We start from the raw sequence: 24,815 nt of genomic DNA on the forward strand, positions 1-24,815 counted from the left end.
TGGAAGAATCCTGAGTACCTTTTGTTCTGCAGGGAATGCCTCTGTTCTATCAAGACGATTAGCTGATCAAAGACACCAGCCTGGAAAGAAGCCCAGAGTTAGGCCCTGTGACTGCCAGGATGCTGATGTCACCAGGCACACAGATTGAAAAAAAAAGGAAAATAAAACCCACTTGGCAACCTGGTGCAAACCCAAGAGACGGCCAACTGCAAAGCAGTAACTCACTGCTCTGACCCCAAAAAGCCTTCCTCCTCTACAGCAGTACCTTGGGCACCGATAAAAATATAAAGCCATCCATTTCGGAACCGACAAAGACCGTAACATAAACATTCGCTTCCTGCATCCTCCTGCTCCTGGGCCCTGACACTACACGCCCTGTAACATTACAACGCCGTCAACCAGCCACAGTTTACGTGGTTGTTCAGGAAAGCGCAATTTTTTTTACCAGCTGTAATTGGAACAACTACACCAGTACTTGGGAAAGACTCCACAGGGTCTGCAGAAAAAAGGCTAAGAAATAGTTTTCTCATAGAAATAGTTTTCTTACCAGAGTAAGAGAAGTGAGACTCTGCGGGGAGGTATCGAGCTTCCTCACCACCACAGCACGGCAGAGCGTCAGGCCCTGCTGTCCCAATGGCAGGCTCGTTATGCAATAGTCACGCTGCTCTGCCTGATACATGAAATAAACTTCCTAAATGCTTCTAAATTAGGTTTGCTAGCATCCCAAAAGCATGCCCTTTCAGCCAAGGAAGATATACACTACTGGCAGGTAGACTAAACTAACCACAGCGCCTGACCTACCAGCCAGGCCCGACCTACCCACAGCCTTGTCTTCAGCCGCCTCTCAGACCAGCCAGGGCTGCATCCCCTCACTGCCAATGGACACCACTACTGACACCCCAATTGGGGTACTGATGGGGGTACAGTGAGGGGACTGCCAGGACAGGGGCACCCTCAGCTCCTACACCCCTCTTGCTGTCCCCCAACAGTTGCACCTAAGTCACTCACTGTGACATTATGGCACCTTCAGCTGCGCGAGCCTAAGGTTTGGCTCTCACCAGCTTCACAAAAGCCTTTCCTTCATCACTGGACCAGTTAGAAAAAGGACCAAGTGGACTATCTTTCTGATGAAGCAATTCGGACTGAAATTACAAATAAAAGGAAAAAAAAATGAAGTTGAACTTCTGGGTAATTTTACAGTGCCCAGTAAAAGCCACATCCTGTGTACACTCACCAGCTAATTCCTTAAGGAGGTGGTTTACAAACTGCATTTTCCCCATTCCTCTTAAGCCTATTTGTGCATTACATTACAAGCATCATCTGTTTATACTCAACGTCCAGTTACTTTTCAAGAGTTGCACAGGAGAGTCTTTGTTTACCCAAATTCTTCCACAGCACCAGGATTTCACCTTCTTGAGCAGCTTGGAAGCACTACTTCAGCAGCTAAGCTCCACAGGAACACACATTTCTCTCTATTTAACAACACATTTTGGATCCTTTTTCTTTGGTTAAAAAAAAAAATGGCGTTTCCTCACGGGACCTTTTGATTACAAATGCACGTTACTTATCCTCCACAGCTTACCTCAGGTGCCTTTCTGTACTGATCACTACCCAACTTCATGAGGTGACTCCAGCAGGCCTACGTGCTTGCTCATAGCCCAGAGGAGCACTGTTGGGGTGGGATGTACAGACAGAAGGACACACACAGTCTTATTTTGCAGGAAATCACAGATGTCACCACACCATGGGATTTATTTTCCTACGCTATCACTGTTTCACATGCTCACCCATTCTCTTCAATAAACTGCCTTTTCCCACTTCCCCTTACCAAGGTAGACATCTACATTGAAATAGACACAAGAATAAATTCCGGTATTTCTTCAGGTGGTTTTCAACCACTGCCTTAGCCACAACTTCCCTCCCCTGTTTACTACAGCTTAAACAGTAGGTTTTCTTACTGCTTGCAATAGAAAAAAATAGAAAAACAATTAAATTAATTCAAAGTCATGTTGATCCCAAAAACCCCTTTACAATGCCAGGCTGTATTAACCTTTGCTATTCAGTTTCATGTTGTCTTCTGCGTGGTTGCTTTTTCACAGCGCAGTGTAAGCAGCCAAGCTGCTGCACATCCACTTACCGATGCTGTCAGCATTTGATTGCACTTATTGCAGGCTATTTTCATGTTGTTCATCTCCACTGCCAGGTACAAAATATCTGATTACTGTAACATACTTCCTGAAAGTCCATATGGCAAGAAGTACAAACAGAGTGAGGGACATGAAAAAAAGAAGAGAAAAAAAAAACAGGACGCACTGCCTTGCTGTGGCTGCTGTTTTCTGTAGAGTCTGGGAAGAGGGAATGGAGGGCAGCATTACCTTTAACTATGGCACTCCAACGAATTCAAATTATTAAAATATTGGTTCAAAATCTGGCATCCACGTGCAAGGGAGAACATCAGATGTACCAAAAAATTGATAAAATGGTCTCAGGATTATGCCTTGTAATGATAAATTTAAGTACAAGCTACTTATTGAAGCAGGGCCTAAGTAGTTACACAGAGCAAACAAAGGGAGTTCATCAACTTAGCAGAAAATAGTTGGTCATCCAAACAAGTTTTTAACCTCAGATTAACCAACTATCGAAGCAATTTAGTTGGAATGGGCAATTTCTTAACCATTTTAAAAATACAACTGAAAACCATCATTGCTCTGTTATATATACGCATGTACGTACGTGCTTAACAGAACAAAAAGCAAACACCACCACCAATAAAAACCAACACAATCCATCAAACCCTGAAACCAAAGTTACTCAGGAGGTCTACAGTTGAGCATAATGGTCTCTGATTTCAGTTTCTGAAAGAAAAATGCAAATGATGAAACCTGATGATGAATCAAATGATGAAACCTAATGGCAGCAATTTTTATATTAGCTTCCTTTTTTACAAGTAGTGGTAAGAGGGAGAAATAAAATCACTTATGATTCACACTGATCTTACAAGTGGTTGGATGACATAGATACAAAAAAAAAAAAAAAAAAGATTACGCTTTTTGAGTTGCTTGTCTCCTTCACTCTTACGGCGTTGAAGAATTTTCTAGAACTGAGCAAAAAAATCATTTTGGGGAAAAAAAAAAAAAAAGGCCACACAACAGTACAATGCGCTCCTAATTTTGTTGTTTTGCAGGGATTACAGCAGGGACTTTTTCTCAGAAATGGTACAGCAAGCTTTACCTAGGTCATTTCAAAGGCAAATAGCTTCAGCGCTTTGTTGTACTTAAATTGTTCATCTAATTGTGTATCTAAACACAGATACTTACTGCAGATAGCAAATGCCAACATTCCTATATTGTGTACACACTTGCCATAGTTGACATAATCTATACATAAACTGTGATTGTCAAGCAGGATTTTCTTCTTTATAATTCAGTTATCTTGCAATAAAACAAGCAAAACTTATAAATGGATGCAGTAGTTCATAAAACTGATTCAAATGTGACTACAGGTAATTTAATATCTAACAAGTGAACAAACGAGGCTTTTTTAAATAAAAAGTTGTGTGTATGATCCTCAGTCTTCTTTCAGCTGGGAGGAAAAAAAGATAAATGTGTTTGATTTCACTCTCTGGCTACTGAAAATGCATTCTCTGTTCATCTATACTGAAGATGTTCACGTATTTGTTTAGAGTTCCCTACAGTACCACAACAGTCCTGCTAAAAATAATAATAATAAAAAAAATCTTCTACCAATAAATGAACTAAAGAATAGCTATCTCAGATCTTTTTGAAGTGGAAACTGTTAGGAATTATTAACCTGTTGCATTCTGAGTGGAAATTCACCAGATATCAGGGCAGATTATCGCATACATCACAAAACCTGATGCTGCTTGATATTTTCACTTGTTACCTGCAGTGAACTTAAAATCCTCACAGGCAACACAATTCAACTGACACCAGAAGGTGCACCCACCTCTTTTACCAGCAGCATTGCCGGACCTTCCTAGAAAGGCAATACATTCATTTCCTAACTTATTTCAAAGTAAGGCAGGATATGCATTTGAAGGGAGCCAAGTCCCAGGACTAAAATACAGGTGACACCTACTCAGAAGCCCACCTGAAGCAGTCCGGGGCCCTCCTGACTCTCAGAGGAAGAAGTTAAGAGAAGTGTGTAGCTATTTACAGTGGTATGAGACGGGTGCACGGCACGACTGTATTGGGTCAGACAGCTACACATTGTGCAGCCATCACCACAAACCTGGGTACCTCCCTGTCTGTGCTTACCACACTCTGGCCATGCTTAAAACCAAAGATATGTGTTTTTTTTTCTTCTCCCACTATACTACAACTCAGACTGGTGAAGAGGCCTTAGATGTTTTGTCCTTTTCCCTAAAGCCCTTCCTTAGTACGCCGAGAGCAATGCTGTCAGACACCCGAAAGTGTTAAAACAGTTACTTACTCCTTGGAATTGTAACTGTACAGAAGCCATGGAAGAAGTTTTCAGATGTGTCACTGCTAGGCTGTGTCAGATAATTACTCTTATTAATACATTTAACTGTAATTGTTAAAAATATAATAAATTATAAGTATGTGAAATTTAACAGGACTTTACTTTCTTTTACTTCTCTGAACAAAAACACTGGATTATCTTTTCGGGGTGTTCCAGCTTGCTCTCCCTTTCACATTATTAATGGCCTAAAATTTATCCAGCCTTTCAAAAATCTTGTTGTAGCATGTTTTATACCTTAATATTGAAGCGGATTCAATGCCTGAACAAAAGACAGCCTAAAAATCCAACTACTGTACAGCTAGAACTTCTCTGATAATTCAAGGGAGCAAATAATACACATAAATACGAGTACACTAGCTACTAATGAACATGCAAACTCGAAGACAGGATTATAGTTATAAAACAGAAATACCCTTACTGTACGCAGTTATTAATTTCATAATCCTGAACCCCCACAGCAAGAAAAAAAAAAGATGTGAAAAGTGCTAGTCTCAACTTCATAAAGTATGAAGTCTAAAGCATTTCAATCTCAAAACGCTTTCCACAGCAGAATAGCTGTCTAAACACGAACAACACTGAACTGAATTGCCTGGATTTTAGGTCCCTCTGAGAAAGAAAACAAATCCTTCTATCAATCCTTTGAAGACCTAATTCTCACCAGCAAGCTGAGCCAGCAATAAAATAAATCACGTAGATGAAGTAAATCAGAAATGTGAGTGCTGCTAACTACGTAACTAGCAGCCAGAGCTCCAAGAAGTTTGGTGAGCACAGGAACTTGGGACTCTGAAGGTCAGTAGATATAGTAATAACTTCAATATCCAAATAACTTCAATATCCAAAACAACATTTTGTGTTTTAGTAATCTATACTATTATATATAATTCACTGAGAGAGATGGAAAACAAGAACATTTTGCAACTACCCTCACCTTCATACTTCCGTTGTAAATGTGTTTTTATTCTCATAACATCAAGACTAGCATTACACAAGGGGTGCCCTGTAAAATAACAATATTCACACACAATTCAGATGCTCCTCTTTCCCATGAATGTACTACTAGAGCATTTAATGTTCATCAAGCTCATACTTGTCAAAGTCACAACCCCAAAAGCAAGAAGACAAGCTTTGAACAATGGGAGAAGAATGTGTCTTCAGCCTACACACTCATTACCTTAAGTTTTATAATTCAATGAAAACATGACTTCTTTTCTTCCCCTGTGAGTTTGATCCTGTTCCTGCAAGGCTGAATAATTTTAGCTTTTCTTCTACACTGCTGGCAACAAAAGGGGGGGTGCTTCCTTACAACGGCAAAATTGAACTTTTGAAGCTTTTTTTGGGGGGAAAAAAAAGAAGAAAAAAAAAGGAGGACCTTTGCCAAGCTACCTGCAATGCCCTACCTTCTGTCCTTATTGCCAATAAGCAGCCAGTGCCTGGGATCTGGAGAGCAGAGCAGGCACACCTGAGCAACCACAAGGCAGTGGCTGCTGCTACATCCCGGACAGCCCTCCTTCAAGCACTGTTTGAGCACCCACTGCTGTGAATTAGACTGCTCTGAAGGCTTGACAAAGAGCACACGGGGCAATTTCTAAAGCTTCTCCCCTTCTTCCAACCCTTTTTGCAAAGCAGTTTTATGCCACCACCTGATGAATGAGGCATGTCACAGACTGCAAAGCGTGGCCTCCCTGGACTTTCAGCAGGCCTCTCACCCCACGTGCACGTGCAAGGGGTTCCACCTCGTCCTGCCCTTTGCACGCTGCGAACCCACATCCGTGGCTGGGGTAAGGGGAACCCCGTCAGGTGCTCGCCTCGGATGCGAGACATTTAAAGTATTCTTATCTCGGTGCTGAGCAATGCGTGGCGATCGATTAAAAAATATATATGTAAAACTAGGGTGACAGAAGCAGCAGCAGAACACAGCCCACTTCCTTTTTTGCATCTAGCGGGGCTGGTTTTGGCAGAAGCGGCGGCAACACCGCAAGATCCCAGCAAGGGCGAGCGAGGAGCCCCGAAGCAGCCCAGGAACGCGAGGTGGCCAGCACGGGCTCTCCCCTCTCGGCCGGGATTTCCTTGCAAGGTGGTTTCCAGCACGGGCATCCTGGTGCTCAGAAAGAAAGCGTTAAGGCACAACTCCGACCTCGGGCATTCCTACACAAGCACATTACCACTTTTTTTTTTTTTTTCCCTCCCCCCCTTTGAGGACATATCTGCGCTAGGAATAATTCAGCCAAGGATGAGCCGGGACTTCTCCCATCCCCCAAACCTTCCCTGCACCTGCTCGTGGGCTCGGCGAGGGTTTTGCTCCCGTCTTTCAGAGCCTTCCAGGAGCCCTCTCTCCCCGTGTGCCTCCCCCAGCAGCCCAGCCCGGCGCCCTCCCGTGTCCTTTCCTATTTACACTCCCCGGCAGCCGGGCCGCCGTTTCTCGCTGCTTTAACCCCCCAACACCCACATCGGCACCGCCGACCCCATCCCCGCCTCTCCCCTCCTTCCCCCCGCAAAAAAAAAAAAAAAAAAAAAAAAAAAAAAAAAAAAAAAAAAAAAAAAAAAAAACCGAAACACAACACAACCCCTCCGCGGCGCTCACCAGAAGAAGAGCCGCGAGCAGAGGTTGGCATCCCGCAGCGGGTTGGGCTTCTCCTCGCGGGGCACCGCTTCCATCGTGCCGCCGGCCGGCCGGCCTCCCCCCGGCCCTGCCTCCCTGCCTCCTGCCCACCCACCCCGCACGCAGCCCGCGGCAGCCGCCGCTCTGCCGCCGGCCGGCGCCGTTTCCGGGAGGGCCGGCAGCCGCCTCGGCCCTCCTCCCGCCGCACGACGCCTCCTGCCGGCCCGGCTCCCCCGCCGACACCGCCCCGACACGAGGCCGGGCGCCCGCGGGGCCCCGCGGGGCCGGGAGCCGCGCTGGGAGCCCGGCAGAGCCCGAGCCTGACACCCGGTGTCACCCCCTGAGCCATGTCCCCAAGCACCACGTCCAGCCTCTCCTTGAGCACCCCCAGGGACGGTGACTCCACCACCTCCCTGGGCAACCCATCCCAGTGCCTGACTGCTCTTTCTGAGCAGAAATGTCTCCTCATTGCCAGCCTGAACCTCCCTGGCACAACCTGAGGCCATTCCCTCCAGTCCTGTCACTAGTTATCTGTGAGAAGAGGCCGACCCCCAGCTCCCCACAACCTCCTTGCTGGTGAAGAGCCTGAAGTGTCTTCATGGTGCAGTGGTTTTGAGACATAAAATCACTCTGTGAGTTAGGAGCAAGGCCAGCTGAATGGCTAAACACCACCAGGAACGCTTCCTTTCACCCCTTGTGCTTCGGTCCTTCTCTTGGAAAAAGGACTCGGCATCATCTGTCCAGCTGGGCCATGGGACCTGAAGGAAGGGGCTGTGTTAGGACTGCAATCACAGGGGCACTCGGGGAGCTTGAGATGGGTCAGGACTGCAATCACAGGGGCTTGAGATGAGCCAGAGACAGGGCTGTGACTACAGATCGTCAGTGCTATCTCCAGCTCAAGTTTGGGGACGTTTAGGAGAGTGTGGTGGCACGAGGTGAAGCAGTTCCTGAATGCCAGGAGGTGGTGTGTCACAGGAATCCTTGAAGCAATTCTCAGAAGCTCAGCACCTATGTCGTGAGTGATCACCATAATCCTCTCTGGTATTGTCACCGTGGCCTGCCACAGGGGCTGTGGCCAGAAGAAGTAAACTGCTAGAGGCCTAAAAAAATAGGAGCGTGGGGCGTGTACCTGAAGATAACAAAAGAACTGTTCATCTCCTTGAAAAAACAATAGACAGAATGGGTCCCCGCCATGCTGCAGCTTCTCTGCAGTTTCACAGAGTGGTTGTGGTTGGAAAGGAGGCCACCTGGTCCAACCCCTGCTCCAGCAGGGCCACCAGACCATCTCCAGGCAGCTTTTGAAGGTCTCCAAGGAGGAGACCCCACAGCCTCTCAGGGCAACCTGTGCCAGTGCTCCATCACACACAGCACAGCAGTGCTGCCTGGTGCCCAGAGGGAGCATCCTGGGGGCCAGTTTGTGCTCAGTGCCTCTTGTCCTGGCACTGGGCACCACTGAAAAGAACCTTGCTCTGCCCTCTTTGTACCCTCCAGTCAGGTATTTGTATACACTGATGAGATCCCTCCTGAGCCTTCTCTTCTCTGGCCTAAATAGTCCCATCGCTCTCAGCCTTTCATCATAGGAGAGATTCTCCAGTCCATTAATCATTTTGGGACCCTTCCCTGGGCTCTTTCTGGTATGTCCACGTCCCTCTTGTACCAGGGAGCCCAGAACTGGACACAGCACTGCATGTGTGGCCTCACCAGTGCTGAATATGGGGGAAGGATCACCTCCACATCACCTCCATTAGGTAATGTTTTGCCTAATGTGGCCCAGGATGCCGGGTCCCTTTGAATGGCAGCATGACCTTTTGCTGTCTCATCCACCCCTCCCATTTTGTATCAACCACAGACTTGCTGAGGGTGCCCTCTGCCTAATCATCCAAATCATTAATGAAGATATTGAGCAGTTTGCACCCAGTATTGACTCCTGGGGGTACCCTACTACTTACTGACCTCCGAGTAGACACTGTGCAACTAATCACAACCCTAATCTCCTAGACTGCCTCCCCCTCCAGCTGAGCCAGCTGCAGGACTAGCACCATTCTTACATTCTCTCTGTTTTTTGCCCCCATCAGCAACCAGCCCTGTCTCTTCCTACTAAAATGAATGATCTGCATAACAATTAACAGGGCTGGTATCAGGCTGTTACTGTAGTTGACACAAATTGCTGGGATAAAGGAGTGATAGGGTCTGGATTCGCGGTATTACCGAAGGAACAGCATCAGTTCATGCTTGCGAGAATGTCATAACAACCACAAACCAAACAAATCAAGCTTAAGCTTGCTGTCAGTAAACACTGACAGAGCTGGCACGGCACGAACATGCTATTTGAGCATAGACAATGTGCCACAGAGTTTTGCAGGCAATAAGTAGTACACTTTTCAACAGCTGGCTACAGATCCTTTCGGATTAAAATAAGGAAATAGTGTGGTGATTTGAAGGGATGAGCTTTAACGAAATAGTGCGTATGTATACCAGAGGTTCCCAAAACATATGAAGGCAAGCTCTGCCTATCAGCAAAATCTGGCGGGTTTAGGTTTCTGTGAAGTCAGTATTTCCAACCAGATCTTCATGAGAGAATTAAAAGGAGTGGCAGCCCAATGCAAGTCCCAAAACTTCAGTAAAGCTTGCATCAGGTAGGGGGAGAAAGAAGGATGTAAGCCTTAAAACTGACTTCTGTTCCTGAAGCATTACCTTCGTGAAGTAAAGTATCAGGCCAGTTGTATTGCAATGAAAGGTTATCCAAACATTTCTTAGTTTGGGTGCAAAAGTAAAATACTGGTCATGAATAAGGATAATTATTTTTAAGATAAAAAGTTTAAACTATCAAAGCAGAATATTAAAGTAATTGTATCCAAGATCATTGTAATGGTAGGAAAAGGACAAAGAACAAACCTTACATGTAAGAAGTAAACTTCTTCTTTGCCAGCATTATCAGTGACAAATGTTGAAGCTATTGAATTTTAAAATAAATACCGGTGTTGAATTCAATGCCCTACCAAAACACTCCAGGAAGGTTTGGAGAAGGGAGAACTAAGGATCTAGCAAGCACAAAGAATTACAATAAAATTCAACAAGAAAAAACACACTGAAAGCTAAAAGAAGCTGTAACGTTATCTGTCAAGTGGGCAAGTACCCAGTAGAAACTTTTGCAGTAATGCAGAAATATGAAGCAATTGAAAGAGCAACACAGATGCTCAGGAAAATCTGAGATTGCACATGCAGAGGAGGGGAGAGGCAAAATATCACAGTAATGAAATTAATAATCTCTTTTCTGTTTTGTAGGAAAAGAAAAGCTACCGCCAATTTATCCACTGAATAGTTTGCTATGGCAGCAGTATATTCACAATATGGAAAGTGCAAGGTATGTAAATAAAGTGATCAAGGTGCAACTTAGTAAATTGATGGTAAGAAGAGCATTCCAGCAAAGCCAGCTCCTCAGACAGGGTAATGGCCAAACTAAGCCAGTGGCAGCTGAATTAAATTAATTAAATTAAAATGTGCATACGCATTGTGCTAGGTAATCAGTTAGATGGTGATGAAATGTCACAAACATACAAACACACAAAATTCCCTATTTCTTCAACACAGAAGAAGGACAATACTCAGTAGGCAAGCATCTGCGTGATGTTCAGCCTTCAGCCCTCTTTGTTCTGCTCTTTTACATCTGGATGCAGCCAGGCTGACAAGTTTCTTCATGCACGTGTTCTGTGGCACTTATCGCTTCAGTACAAGGAGTTCACAAACATCTGCTTTTGACAAAACCCTTACAACATAATTGGGCGTTTTAATTTCCAGATGGTGAATAAAAGCAAATGGGTCTTAGATGAAGTATCGGCACTGATTCAGATTATGCAATAGGAACCTAAAGCTTAATATTTCAGAGGTTGTAGCACTATAACCTTTCACATTCGGGCAAGCTCCCAAGGACTTCAGCACTGAGCAGTTTCTGCAGATTGTACCCGTAAGCCTCAAGGCAGGTACCCAGAACACCAAGAACTCACGTTCCTGAGTGTGTCTGAAAAGTATCTGTGAGGCAGCTGTGAGGTATCTGTGAGGACAGAATCGTTTTACAAGCTGTTTGAAAGACATCTGAGGGAGCAGTTTCCCAAAGACAAGCTATGAGGGCAGAATGTGAAGGCTTTACAACAGAGCATTGTTTAATTTCTGTGATTGAAGCCAGACAGAAAGGCAGCCCGTATGCCTCGCTTACAAGCTGACCAAGCCGCCTTGTTTCCTGCCATGCCACAGGCAAGAGAGCAGGCTGTCCACTGGCTGCAAGCCCAGCTTGTCACTAGCCCATCTGTGACCTGACTCATCATCTTGCTGACTTATCCTCTGGGGAACAGTTTCTCATTCTTTTGCAATACAGTCATATCAGCCTGTTCTTGCTCAGCTGCAGAATGGGAATGTCAAAGCTGCGGAACCACGCTGTAAGTGAGCTGCTACTCCCAGCTGGTCGTCACTCTGTGATACTGATGCTCTTCCTCCGATGCTCTTCGTATTTCTTCCTGCTGCTTTGCTAGTCATCTGTATTTTCCCCGTATCTCTAACTGCCTAATCAACTTTCTAATTTATACTAATTGGCTTATTCATTCTCAATTAAGGTGCAGGTCAGGTGCCTAAACGTAGCTGCCTCCTTCCATTTTAGACATGCTGGGGTATTCTGCTTAGCCACAAGTTACCGCTCCAGAAGGTCTTTTGTCAATTGCATCATATCTGCCAGTCCCATGGTGATGTCTCAGGCCCCTTTCAAATGACAGGAGGCACCTCTGTGGCGCCACTGAGTCCCACTCATACAAACTTCACTACTGAATCAGCCCGTCTGCTAAGCCAGAGTCCCCTCCATCTCTGATTGCAGCATTAAGGTCATTTTGTCTGCTATGATTCTTTGTAAAGAGCTTATAATTTCCATTCACATTTTTCTGCCTAAATGTCACACACACATACAGGCACACGGTATTTTTATTAGCTTTCATAATTTAGTTCTTTTCATATTTGTATGTCTAATTATGTTCTTTACACAAAATTATGTTTCGATCATTTAGCCATAGCAAATAGTAGTTTCTACTGATTGCCTGCTAAGATAGGGTTCAAAACGGTTACTTTCTATTAAATTAAAATTTTGATGCAATAGAAAAGAATCAAAAAAAGTTGTGTTAAAAGTTTTAATTGCAACACCTTCCACTTATACATTTCTCCTTACGGTTAGCTCTCCATACTTCATGCAGATACTTAAAGACTGATAACTCTATGGGATGATTTGGATGAGCTTCCAGCGGGCTTTCATCATCAGCTTGTTGTGCTTATTGTTAAAACTCCGACTCTGGTGTATTTACAATATTGCCGCCCTGAGCTACATACCCCTCTTTGATCTCTTCCCAAACAGCCAAGAGCTTATTTTGCTATTCTAGTTTCATCAGGTAATAGACTTTAAACTTTTGTGCTTCTGTTCATCACAGTTTCAAGAATTCTGGTTTTTAACCCATATTTCTAATATTGATAATACAGCTTCTGAAGAGCAAAATCTTTATATTCTCTGTCAACTGCTATGATGTGGAAATTTTTTACCTTTATTTGCATTCTTCCTAACCTGGCCTCTTGCTTTTCTAGCTTAATACTAGCCAGCACAGCACAGCATAATCTCCAAGCAACGGTACCAGAAAAATTAAACCGAACTAGTTTCAGGGCGAGGGTGAGTCAGCAAACAGAAAACAAACTTCTGTGAGTATTGTGCTGATCATGACTAATGGCATAGGGAAAGTGAAGACTTCCCATCCTTGGCATTTAAAAAACCCACAGATGAATCTCTGTCGTGACATTTGATCGACATAGGTAACCTAGTCCGAGGGTAGGAAGTGGATAGCTGACCTCCTGACACCTCTGTCTTCTGTGAATGCCACTGTCTGTGGATTTACTTGACTAGGAAAGATTCCCAGGGTGTTGCCATGACTTCCACACAACAAAGAGGAAAACTAATTTTTAGAAACACTTCTCAGAGCCCGGATGTGAGTGGTATATCTCCACTTCAGCTCCCGTTAAGACTGTTTTAATGACAGTGCTCTTGCTGCGCAGATGAGGACCGTGGGCATAAGAGTCTTGTCTTGTTTTTGTTGTTTTGTTATTGTTGTTTTAAAGCAGCATTTAGGATATGCAAGACTGAGAAAAGCAAAATTCCAGTGGCTTCAGTAAAAAAGCTCTGTTTTCAAAAGTGACTAAGACATAATAGGCTAGTAGTAAACACTTGCCCACTCGAGTTTGTAAAACCTGTGTTTCTTTCCATGTTTTTCTTGATTACAGCATTCCCTTACACTTTCCACATTTCTTTACATGAACGTGCTTTCCATTGCATGGTCTCTTTCATCTGGTGTCAACGTAAGTAGCCAAGAGGGAGAGGAGAGGGACAGAAAGTAGAAGCATGGCAGTTCTCCCTTGCCTAAGGACTAAATATGGAAAAAATAGATGGTGAGCACTCACTCATTTACAAGTCACACAACAAATCAGTCAGCAGATCTGCTATTATACCCCAGACTTTTCTGGTCATTCTTGATGCCACTCTGCCTCCATGCTAAAATTAGAAATACAGACGTTGTACAGATGGCCAGACAGAACTGCCTTTCTTCCTGAAAGAACTCATTTCTTTCTAGTAATAATAATCACCAACGTCCAGAAGAAAAGGCATGTAAGTTGCTTTCCAGCATGAAATGTCACCATCACAATCACCTGCATCCTCATCTTATTGCATACAGCATTGCCAGGCTTACTTTTAAGAAACTTGTATTTGGCAATAGCAAGGGCACAGAAGACAAACAGACAAATTCCTAAGTTACTAAATAGATCTGAGGGTTTTACTTCATAAACATAAAGTCACAGAAAAACCTGCTTAAATTCAAAGGCACAGATGTGACTTTTACCCTACTGGACATTATCAACTACAATGTGATGTTGGACGTAATCAAAGTAATTTCTCTTGTTATAAGACAGTACTTCTGACCTCAAAATAGAAACTGCAGATGATGCCAGCAGCAATGAACCTAAAATTATATCTTTTTATTTATTTATTTACTTACTTACTTACTTTTTCTGAGCAGCCTTTAACGTCATTCAGCATCCTGAATGAAGATAGAAAATATCTAGAATACTGCTAGGTCCAATAATATTTAGAGGTCACAAACTAAAACACTCACATATGCTTTAAAAGTAAATGGAATGTGTTATAGTGCTGCATACCAAGAACTCGATTCCTACCTTTAATTAAACCTCACAATGCTAAGCCAAATACAGCTAAAATACAGTCAAATGCAGTGTGTGCATACATCATTAGCTTTAGATACAAGCACAGAAGATCACCTATTTTAGCAAGATGACAAGGACAGGAAAATAATTAAAAAATGTATCTGTTTTATATTTTTTTCTTTATTTTTCTGCTGAGGCAGGACAGGATGGTTTACTTGGTTCTCAATACTTTTCTGGAAAGCTAGTGACAGATGGGAAAGGGGAAAGGTAATTCTGTCGTAAAACAAATAAGCTCAGACCATCAAAGCGTAGATATGTCAGGAGATGAGATGGGAGCCAATTAGTTGCATGTAGAAACATAAGCTGTCTTCAAAATATGTCACAACTGATCTGGATATGAGGCACTTACCATCAAGTGTAGACAGCCAAATCAGAACACAAACAGTATCAAATGAGGGCAAACACAGTTACTCTCAGCCTTGGCCAAATGTCTGTCAACACTGTTACCACTTCTCCTTCCTTAGCTCTCAGCAGCTTCACCAAGGTCTAGGACATGCCCATGGCTGGGACGCACAGAATTTAAACCTTTTCTGGGGCACCCAGAGTTTGAGTAGAAACTGAAGTTTCTCTGACGCATTTTGGTACAGTTCTCAGCAGAGCACCAGTTACCTGTCAACGCAAAGCAGGCAAGAAGCAAATTTTTGGTCCACATATCCATGGCCCCAAGCATCCTCCTCACCAGGCTCTTCTGCATGAATTCTTTCATGATATCCTGACACTTGGGTGTTGCAAGCATGGATAGACTAGACAACAAGACAGCAGGAACGGTTTATCTGAATTGCATGCATTTTGTGAGTCAGAAATTTGTATTATAAGATTTGCACTGTAATTATAGTGCTATATTTGTGCTGAATTCCTTATTTATTTTGGGTTACTTTAAAATAGTAAATTTCAGCCCAAATAGGTATATATACACATACATATATGAGTGTGTATGTGTGTATGCACATACACATACACAGCACCAAGGGTATTCAAACACACGAAGTGTTCTTCCGTGTGCAGATTCCCCCGACATCCTAATCACTGTTGCATCTGGGTATCTTCTAGCAACATATTAAGCACCATTACTAACACATGTCAAGTGTTGTTTATTCTTGCTCTCAATCTGTTTTGATTTAGCGCAGCGTCAGGCTAATATGCCCACAGCTGTGTTTAGGTTGGGGAAAAGAAGGCTGGAGTAATACATACTGCAGCTAGAGCAGAAGGCAGTCAGGTCTTCCTTAGTGCTCCCAAGCCATGCCTATTTGCTTCTCAGCCTCAAACAAACCAAGGTGGAAAATCTTATCTCTTGGCCAGGCAGGCTCACATGGAAAATTTTATCTCCTGCACAGGGAGGTTTGCTGTTACAGAGGGACATTCTGCTTCCTCTGTGGTGGGAAGATGTTTAGTTTGGTCTTTATCTCAGTATTTTAGTCATTTATTTAGGCATCAGGAAGCAAGCAACAGTGCACTTGGAGGGCAAAAGCTGAGGCCTTGCATTCAGTGATAATTTTTGGAAGGCGAAGCAGAGAACAGACCACAGAGATGTGTATATTATACTCCGTGTTACCTTGGGGGTGTGCACCTTGTATTCTGCACGTCATGGTATTTCCTACGGGCCAAGGACGTCACGTCCAAGTGTATGGAGTGGGCGTAGCTCAGAGGGAACAGGCACGTGGAAAAACGTAAAAGAAAGAGAAGAATGCCATGGCCTCAGCTGTGTCACACCGAAGTAAGTCACAGTTTCCTCTTCTACGGGAAATAACAAAGTTTTCCTCATTTTTGTGAATCTGCAAAAGGCTGGCATCAGTAAAAAAAAAAAAAAAAAAAAAAAAAAGGAGCACCTCCCTGCCATGACTTGCTCTGGTCAGATGTATACATATCTTAAGCTGCCAAGCATTCCTGGGAATCTTGTGGCCATGTTTCCATTCATTACATTTTAATTTTCTTTCTTCATTAGTGCCTTTGTTCTTGCCAAACCATTCTGAGCTCTCTGATCAAATCCTCTGCCTGCATATACATCCTGATGGCCCTTCAACCATTATACCCTGGGACAGAAAGATAGGAAAAGGCTGCAGACGCTTTCAGAAGAGGAGTGCTAGTTCCAGACACAGCACAAGGAGGAGAAGGAACCCTGAAGTTAGAAATGTCAGCATAAAAACAACAGCGGTGGCAGTCAGGACTTCTGGGTGAACCACAGAGAAAAATGAAATAAAAAAAAAAAGAAGGGCTTGGGGGGGGTGGGGGAGGTGGGGTGAGTCTGAACTGGTGCCAGAGAGAAAAGCAAGAATAATGAGACAGAAACATAGAAGACTGGGCATGGTAAAATAAGAGGGATGAAGTTAACTGTGAAAAGGGTGTGACAAAGGATGGTTGTGTCGAGCACTAAGATGACCAGCAGATGGTGAACTGTGGAAAACCTGCCTTGTCCAACACATACAGTTTTTGCACCATGTCCTGACAAGAACTGAAATTGAAGACCAGACTGATGAAGAGGAAGCTCTTTTACAAATCCCTCCAGTTGTGACCAGGGCAGGCGGGAATAGGTGGGATAAATTCATCTGTATATTTATGGGCTGATATTGCTGTGCATGGGATAGCTTTGGGCTGTATCAGTCGCCATGGCAGTAGTTCTCTTTCTGCAGCTAAATGCATTTCAGACCCTTCTAAACACACTCCACAGCAGCAAACTGTTACACCATCACCCCTACTGACACAGAAAGTCTCTGTGTGCTCCTTTCTTCTCTGTCTTTAGAGGAGATGCGTGAAGTCCCACCCCTCTCACGTGCAGCAGCTAGGAGGAAACGCCAAGGTGTCCCACCTCACAAGTGCAAGCAGCACCAGAATTATCCTTCCCAACAGGAACCTCTGACTGAATTCATTTTCCATGAACCTACCGGGCTGCTAACAATGTAAAGTGGGATCTTTTTGAACCCCCCTCCAACATGGCATCTGTGCTAGCATTTCCTTCTCAGCTGTGAAAACCGGAAAACAGTGGGTAAAAAAAAAACATAGTGAACCCTACCAGTCATTTTTCTACCAGGTAACCACAATAATACAGAGTTTTCACGAGGATTAGAAGAAGAAATATGGTATATCACTGTCTTCATACTCGGGCACTGAGCTCCTTTGGTGTTTGACTACCCTTTTCATTGCATTTTAATTGCTCAGTACTGGCACAGTGCTTCTGCTTCAGGAGCAGGATTCCCAGGAGCAACATTATGACCATAAAAAAAAAATAATTAAAAATAATCTTGCCAGCTTTTGTTCTACACGACAAGTAATGAGCGTTTGAATGAGTCATTTAACCTGTAAAATTTTTAAAGAGATTTTCCTTTAGCAATTTTGTAAGAATGACATTTCCTTATAGGAAGGGCATTCCTTGAAGGAGGAAGGCCCACCCAGAATAAGAAGACCATGGCATTTCTGCACTGGAACATTTCTGAGAAGGCAAAATGGGTAAGTGCTGTGTGCTTCCTCCTGCAGAGTTTCTGTTCAGTGGGAGTGACTTGGTACACCCAGTTGTTTTGTTGGACATGCCTGCACATAAATTAAAGAGCCCAATGTGTAAATATGAGTAAAGAGCTCTTGTGGAAATGAAAACAAAAAAGAAAAGCAACATACTGGGCTCTCTGTAGGCTCCAAAGCCTGTTCCCACTCTTTGTACAACCCTTTAGAGGAGTCCAAAGATGAAATACATCATCAAGTATCCCTGCAACTCATACTTATTCAGAAAGATTTAAGCTGCTGGGAGTCCAGATCAGGTATGAAGTGCCACATGTTGCCACTTCTATATGAACTGGGTGGCATTTCAGACAGCGCATCTCTTGTTTAAAGGTGTGGCAACACTACAAAAGGAACATGCAAATACAGTTCTTCACCACAAGGAAAAACTAACACATTAGCATAGTGGTGGTATAATACAGCCTAATTCCATAAATGCCTGACTGATAGAGGTCTGCATTGAAGTTTCTGCTGGTGCTGTCTTACAGTAGACAGTAAACAAGTTTGGAGCTTTGCTTCAAGCTGAGAACTATTATAGTCATAAAACAAAATGGTTAGGCCTGGCACATCCTTATTGTTCCAACAGGACCTGATGCTAAAAGCATCATTCCCAGAGCATGTTGAGGGTAGACAGAACTTGTGCAAATGCAACCAATACTACAGAAAACTACATGTTCTGTATCAGATTGCCACTTAGAAAGAAAAACCAACCAAACAAAAAAACCCACACCTAAATCTGGTGGCAGATGAACAAGTAGAGAAGAAAGTAAAGAGGAACCTGGACTTTGTTCCTAAGGCCAGAGAAGAAATCTGTCGTAGCAGGGGCTCCCAAGCTTGTGGCTTGACCTATCGCAGCTCCCAGTGCTTATATAGGGAAATTTTAGCTGCCATGGCAACCCCTTTTTCTGGTTGACTACACTGTGATAAATATTCGATTAAATCCTTTCTGTTTATGTCTCCAATCTAAAGGGTATATATATTGAAACAGTAAATTTAAAGGTTTTGCTACCTAACCATGCAGCAACCAGCACAGTTGAGCCCTGGCGTGGATGAATGGCAGCACAATTAAATAATAATGAGTGACAGAAGATGGAGAGTCAGAGTTGTAAAGGAAGTGGGAAAGGGATGCTCTTTTGGTAGTAAGATGGACAGATGAACCTAGGTACATAATATTTTTTTTTTTTTGATGGTTTTCAAATAAAAGGTTAATTTCAGGTTAAGGAAAGCTTTTTTTTTTTTTTTTTTTTTTTTTTTTTTTTTCAGCCTGTGAATCTGAGCAGTTTCATTTTTAATCTTAAAAGAATTTCCAGACTGGACAAGTAATTTCAAATAGACCATCAGAACCTTTTTTTTAAACATAAAAATAGTATTTTATTTTTCTTTTGCTGTTTTTCCCCATTTATTTTTTGACACAAGTTAGTGAATCAAGAACAAATTATGTTCCCAGAATTACCTTTTTTCCCATAAAAGACTATGATCAGAACATTTTGGCAATGTCTTTAAAGAAAACTATGATCTGAGAGATCATCAGATTTATTTTTTTTTCTATTTGGCATATTTCTTTCCCTGCCCTGTCTTTCTTTTCATGCTGATTCAGCAACAGTGATAGAGCTCATCTGCCTATCCCCACCAAAAAATAAATAAATAAATAAATAAATAAATTCAGAATTTGTTAGACCTGAAACTTTTCATTTAGATTTTGTTAGGCCTGAAGCAATCTCTCACTGCAATTGTTTCTCTGGGCCCACATTTAAATTTATCGCTGGTTGGCTTTTTATCAACATCACCTTTCCATGACTAGCAGGCATTGTTTCTCAGCTCCTCTTGGACTACAGGTTCATGTGTTGTTTTTAAACTGAGTCCAAACCAGTGCTTCCAAAACTTGTGGTACATGGGGCTCATGTTTTTTGTGTTTTTTTTTTTTTTTTCTGAACTAAAATTGGATGGCAAATGGCAGATATTCCTGACTTAGCCTGCTGGGCCCGTAACTCAGCTCTGGGGGCCACTCACACCTCGCATGACCTCCTGTATGAAACCTTCTGCAAATTGCTTCTGTAAGTAGGACCACAAGCAAAACAGATAGACTCTGAGAGACCAGGAATAAAAATGTAGGTAAAATGCCAAACAAGATGGTTTTCAAACAGCTTTTCAAACTGAGGATGGTGTATTTATCACTGGATTTAGGCAGTACCTGGCTTAAAGGTTTTTACTCCTGATCATATAAAGCAGCATTTTTGTCCTTCATTTTTGTCCTTCCTGCATTTTTCAGGCTGAAGACAGAACTAACGAAAAACTTAAATGAAGCACTGTACAGTGTAACTCAACACTCCTTGTCTCATTTATGTTTCTTATTTGTTGCAGGGTTATAAAGCTTTGATAGTTTATGAAGGGTACTCAGAATAGAATTTTTCTAATGAATGTGGTAGTGGCAAGATTTTTTCCATAGTTTTTAATAGTTGCTTTTTCACTCTGCACCCTCAAACTTTCTATTTTTCTTTCCCTTAAGGGCTTCTCTTTTTGAAATTTGGCGCAGTATTGGGATTTTTCCTCTCCTTTGTCTCTTTGAAAGTAAAAGCTCTGCTTTGTTCATGTTCTTTCACATAAAAGAAATTATCAGTAACATCTGCACAAACACTGGAATAATTAACCTTTGCATTTTTATTAGAAGCAGATCTTTCTGATTACATATAGGCATTGCTGTATTAGTCAGAGTTGCAGTCAAGATCAAGAGCACGCACTGCGCATATTCTTACAGAACTGCCAATCCAGTTAGTACCCTAAAGAAACTACACGCCATCGCCTCCTCTCCTGCCCCCCAAACAGATCTGATGTATGAAAGATCCCAGCAGGTAAAAGTAATTCTTAAATATTTAACCATGAGTGTATTTTCAAGAAATTACAGAGGAATATGCCACTTATCCTTGCTATACCTCCACGCAGAACTTCATTACCAATGGCTTGCTTTCAATGGGTGGGGGTCTCCCACATCGGTGGGGACCAGCTTTAAAAGAAAGAGTTTCCTCCTAGCCTGCCATCTTGAACATTAAATACATGCTTCGTGCACATGGGCTTTTAATCATGGTATGAAAGATGAGCAGCAAGAGGTAACAGCTTTCCCTGCTGTCCTCCATGGGTTTCCCTGGGGTATACCTGACAGCCCTGCTGGGGGAGACTCCTGAACTCATTCCTACAGGCCTAGCCTGCCCAAATGCTGGCCTGGGGCAGCACCTTTCTGCCTTCCCATCCCACCATGAGATGTGTGCTTCCCTCCACCCCTGGCCTTTGCCAGGGGATCTGGGTCTCTTTTTGGATGCTCCAAATCCAGAAGAGCTCAGGCTACCTGAGGGCCAAATGGACAGAGAGTGAAGCCAGGAGAAGGGCGAACATTGGGCAGTAAGGCCCAGTCTGGTGCAGACAACACAGAAATTTGGCATCTAACAGGGTAATCAGGTCTTCACTGCCAGAGGTCTGGAAGACTCAGCAATATCAGATGAAACCTCCCTGGCTCTGCCTTTCACAGGAGAGTCCTGAATAATGTCTTCTTTGCCTATGGCTTTCAGCTCCAGCCAGCTCAGCCTGGGCAACTCAGCCAGGTAACATGGTTAGCACAGCATACAATTATCTAATGAGAAAGCCCTGAGGATAAAACAATATATCTAAGCTCTCTGCAGCGCCTCTGGGCCTGCTCCTGTGTTTCACCCTTGTTGCAGAAGGAGCTCACAGCCTGTTTCAGGCACAGCCCTCTGCCAAAACCAGGCTTTGGTGTTCTTCCAGGACAAATCCACGAATAATTTCTTTTTTTTTTTTTTTCCTCACACACAGGAAAGCAAAGTTTATTTTCTGTCAGAGGTGGTGCCTTTCCCCATCGCCAGCCCTGCCAGGCCGAGTGCATTTCTAAGAGTCCTGGAAGCATTTTCCAATTCCCCAGAGCAAGCAGGCCGGGCTGCGGAGGCGGCTCCATCCCTGCCCTGGCATGGCAGGACACCCAGCCAGCACCGAAGGCCTCGTTTCCTGATGCCCTTCTACAGAGCACCACCACATCTGTAAGAGTAAAATAAGCATCACCAGGGACACGATTTTAGGACAGTGCCAAACTCTGACCCTGCTAGGCATGGTTTGGGAGCTGGTGCAGAGAGGACCGTAACCAGCAGGCAGCCTGGACGCAGCCACCTGGTCAGGGGTAAAAGGGGTTTTCACAAGGTGGATGTGAGCTGATCAGTACCACCTGGCTTCACTGGCACATCTGATTTACCACAGCAGATGTAGCCAGCAAGGCTGCAGGTGCCTCTGGCAGGCAGCAGCGGCTATGGAGGCGACAGGCAGATATGCTCAGAAAATGGTGAGCGTCAAGCCTGTCTCCTTCTCACTTAGCTTTCTCCTTCATTCTCTTTAGGAAAAATAGCTCACCCCACAACAAAGGAATTGTGCCTCCTTCCTTCCTACCCACCTGCCTACCAGTACATAAACATCAGGCAGGAAGGGGACACAGGCAAGTAACTCTGTACAAGGAACCAGGTGAAATAAATAGAAGAGATGCTTAAAAGAGGTGACTATGCCATCTAGGTGACACAGACTATGCTGAATGGTGTTCCCTTCCTATGCATACAGTCTAGCCAGAAACTAGTTAGGAGTACGACAACTAGTGGTTTACCTTGTCCCACCTCATCCCTCTGAAGTGCATTACCACTGCACTTTTTGGAGAAGATGAGCCTAGAGCCAAGCTTTGAGGCTTCCAAGATGCAGGCTGGTTAGAGATGGATGGGAAGCATCAGCAAAGGCCGTGAAATATGGGGAATGTTTGACTTCTCTCTTCCATGTGTTTTACAGACCAGCGTTTGATGGTGCTGATGCCTACTCAGGTGCCAATGCTGAGCCAGGTGCTACTGGCTGAAGAAATAAAGGAAAAAGGGCCATGCCCAGGCAAACACAAGCCATGAGAATGCAATGTTGCATTAAAATGACATCAGTCTAATGGCACTGGCTAATACACAACAATTAGCTGGTGGGCAGCAGGAGGTCATCATTCAGCTCTGCTTCACAGAGCTGTGTGTGCCTCTGAACTGGGTAATATTATTTTCTGTTTTATCTACCCCTTCTTCTGACATTAATATGTTCTTAATAAGCTTACTTCTTCCTGTTATATTTGTTTATACAGGGCTTTGGCCTTGGATGCCTTCCCAGAAGAGCTCTAGTGGGACAGAAGCCCCTTGATTTAAAACTGGCAGGGGTACCTAGGTGCCTGGACCCTATATTAATTTAAATGATATAGTGTAAATATCTGCATGACTGAGTTTGTGGGCTTTATCAGCACGAGCAATGATTACTGATGCTTATCAATTAAGGCAATCCACATGATTGCACTGCAAGATAATTTGAAAAAAAATATATATATATTTTGCTTTTGCAGGGTTAGGATCTTAGTCCCTATCTTCGTGAGTTTTTAGAAGATACTTTGTGAGATGCAATAAGCTTCTTAGGTAATATATTATCCTCCACAGACCCAATCATTGGCACTTCTGTAACAAGCTTGAATTGACTCCATTACAGATTTTTCAACAAAATCACTGTAGCAGAGTTTAAAAGAAGAACAGGGCTTTTTACAGGGCTTGGAGTTTTTGTGTTTTAAATAGAGAGTAGTTTTAATACCTATCAATTGCAAGAACAACATCCATTTGAAACTGCATGGAATACATGGGATAGATATTTTAAAAGAGATACAATTTGCATGAGCCCCAAACCTGAGATTCCAAATACAATCTAAGTCAAACACCTTAGCAAAATGTTGTTCTTGCTCCATCTGAACCTGGAGGTAATCAAAAGATTTAAGACTATCCCCCAGGAAGGTAAAATCTCTGCTCCTATTCAAACTATTCAAGAAACAGGGGAACTGGTAGACCTGCTGTTCCTCCTTTGCAACAAAGAATGGGACTTCTGTTACTTTGAAACATTTGGAAATTAGATTAAAAGATTTTGCAGATGATCCAGTCATTAGCAATGCAGGAATTTTTAATTTGTAAAGCTGGCCTAGTGACAATGACTCCCTTAAGACCCTAGGAGAAAGAAGTGGTTCCAGCAGCATGGTCACGCTGCAGGCACCTTTTGGAAAATGAAGGATAAGGAGGCACTGAAGCATTGCCACAAGAGAAAGAGCCCAAATCTGCATCCAGAAAGTGAACCCTGCACAGATTGTTTCTGCACTGTATGGCAGAAGGTATTGATTTCCTCACTCATGTGGAAATTATAAAGATGTTGTATTATTTTTGCCTTAACATTGGCCGGAAGAATCCCAACAAGTTTTGCACCCTGCAGAAGGAGTTGTTGTCCCACTAAGTGCTGATAGCAATTAGGATTGGAGACAAAACCAGATGGAAGCTTTTCTGCTTTACCAATTCTGAGGGATAAGGAGAATGCAAACACAAACTGTCTACACCAGCCTCTGTTTAGATAGTCCCTCACACCAAAACTATTTCAGCTCTTTATCCTGTAACACTGGACAACATAGGACACAAAAGAACAGAAAGATGAAACTAGATGTTAGGTGTCTGTCCATCCAACTAAGTCCCTTACTTGCTAGACCCCAGGATCAGGCCTGGTGTCTTTTCTGAAATCACAAATCTTGCACTGGCAGCTGCGGGTTGAAGTGTATCTCCATCCCAGCTGCTCCATAATCCCAGCTGCTCCATAATCCACTAGTCACATAGTCTGCAGGATTTACCTAGGAGTTGAGGGTTTGGTTTAACAGAAGTTTCAGAAGGGACTTCCACTTCTTTGCTGACTGTTTTGATTAATATGTTACTATTACAATCTGATTACTTCCTTTTTTTTTTTCCCATTTATTCCTCTTCCCAATCTTTGCTAAGGAAGTGACAAGCCAGTCATTTTCATCCTAATATATAATTTATGTACTAAGCATAGAACTGATCCAGGCTTC

At 43.2% G+C, this 24,815-nt stretch overlaps 1 protein-coding gene and 1 long non-coding RNA gene across 3 annotated transcripts in view; one reads left to right on the forward strand and one right to left on the reverse strand.

Annotated features, from left to right (window-relative positions):
* Positions 1-7,195, reverse strand: part of ABCC4 (ATP binding cassette subfamily C member 4 (PEL blood group)) — a 149,264-nt gene extending 142,069 nt beyond the window's left edge. For both annotated transcript variants that reach the window (XM_084506830.1, XM_084506831.1), the window contains exon 1: positions 7,085-7,195. In XM_084506830.1, the coding sequence (XP_084362956.1) occupies positions 7,085-7,158 (74 nt within the window). In that variant the 5' untranslated portion in view covers positions 7,159-7,195. The remainder of the gene's footprint in view (positions 1-7,084) is intronic.
* A 15,048-nt stretch (positions 7,196-22,243) lies between these two features.
* Positions 22,244-24,507, forward strand: LOC311430105. The gene is made up of 3 exons (XR_014688565.1): positions 22,244-22,373; positions 22,712-22,948; positions 23,040-24,507. It is a non-coding gene; the product is annotated as an uncharacterized lncRNA (long non-coding RNA).
* Positions 24,508-24,815: the final 308 nt, after the last annotated feature.

This window comes from Aythya ferina (genome assembly GCF_964211825.1).
Source record: "Aythya ferina genome assembly, chromosome: 1".
In the NCBI taxonomy this organism is placed as follows: Eukaryota; Metazoa; Chordata; class Aves; order Anseriformes; family Anatidae; genus Aythya; species Aythya ferina.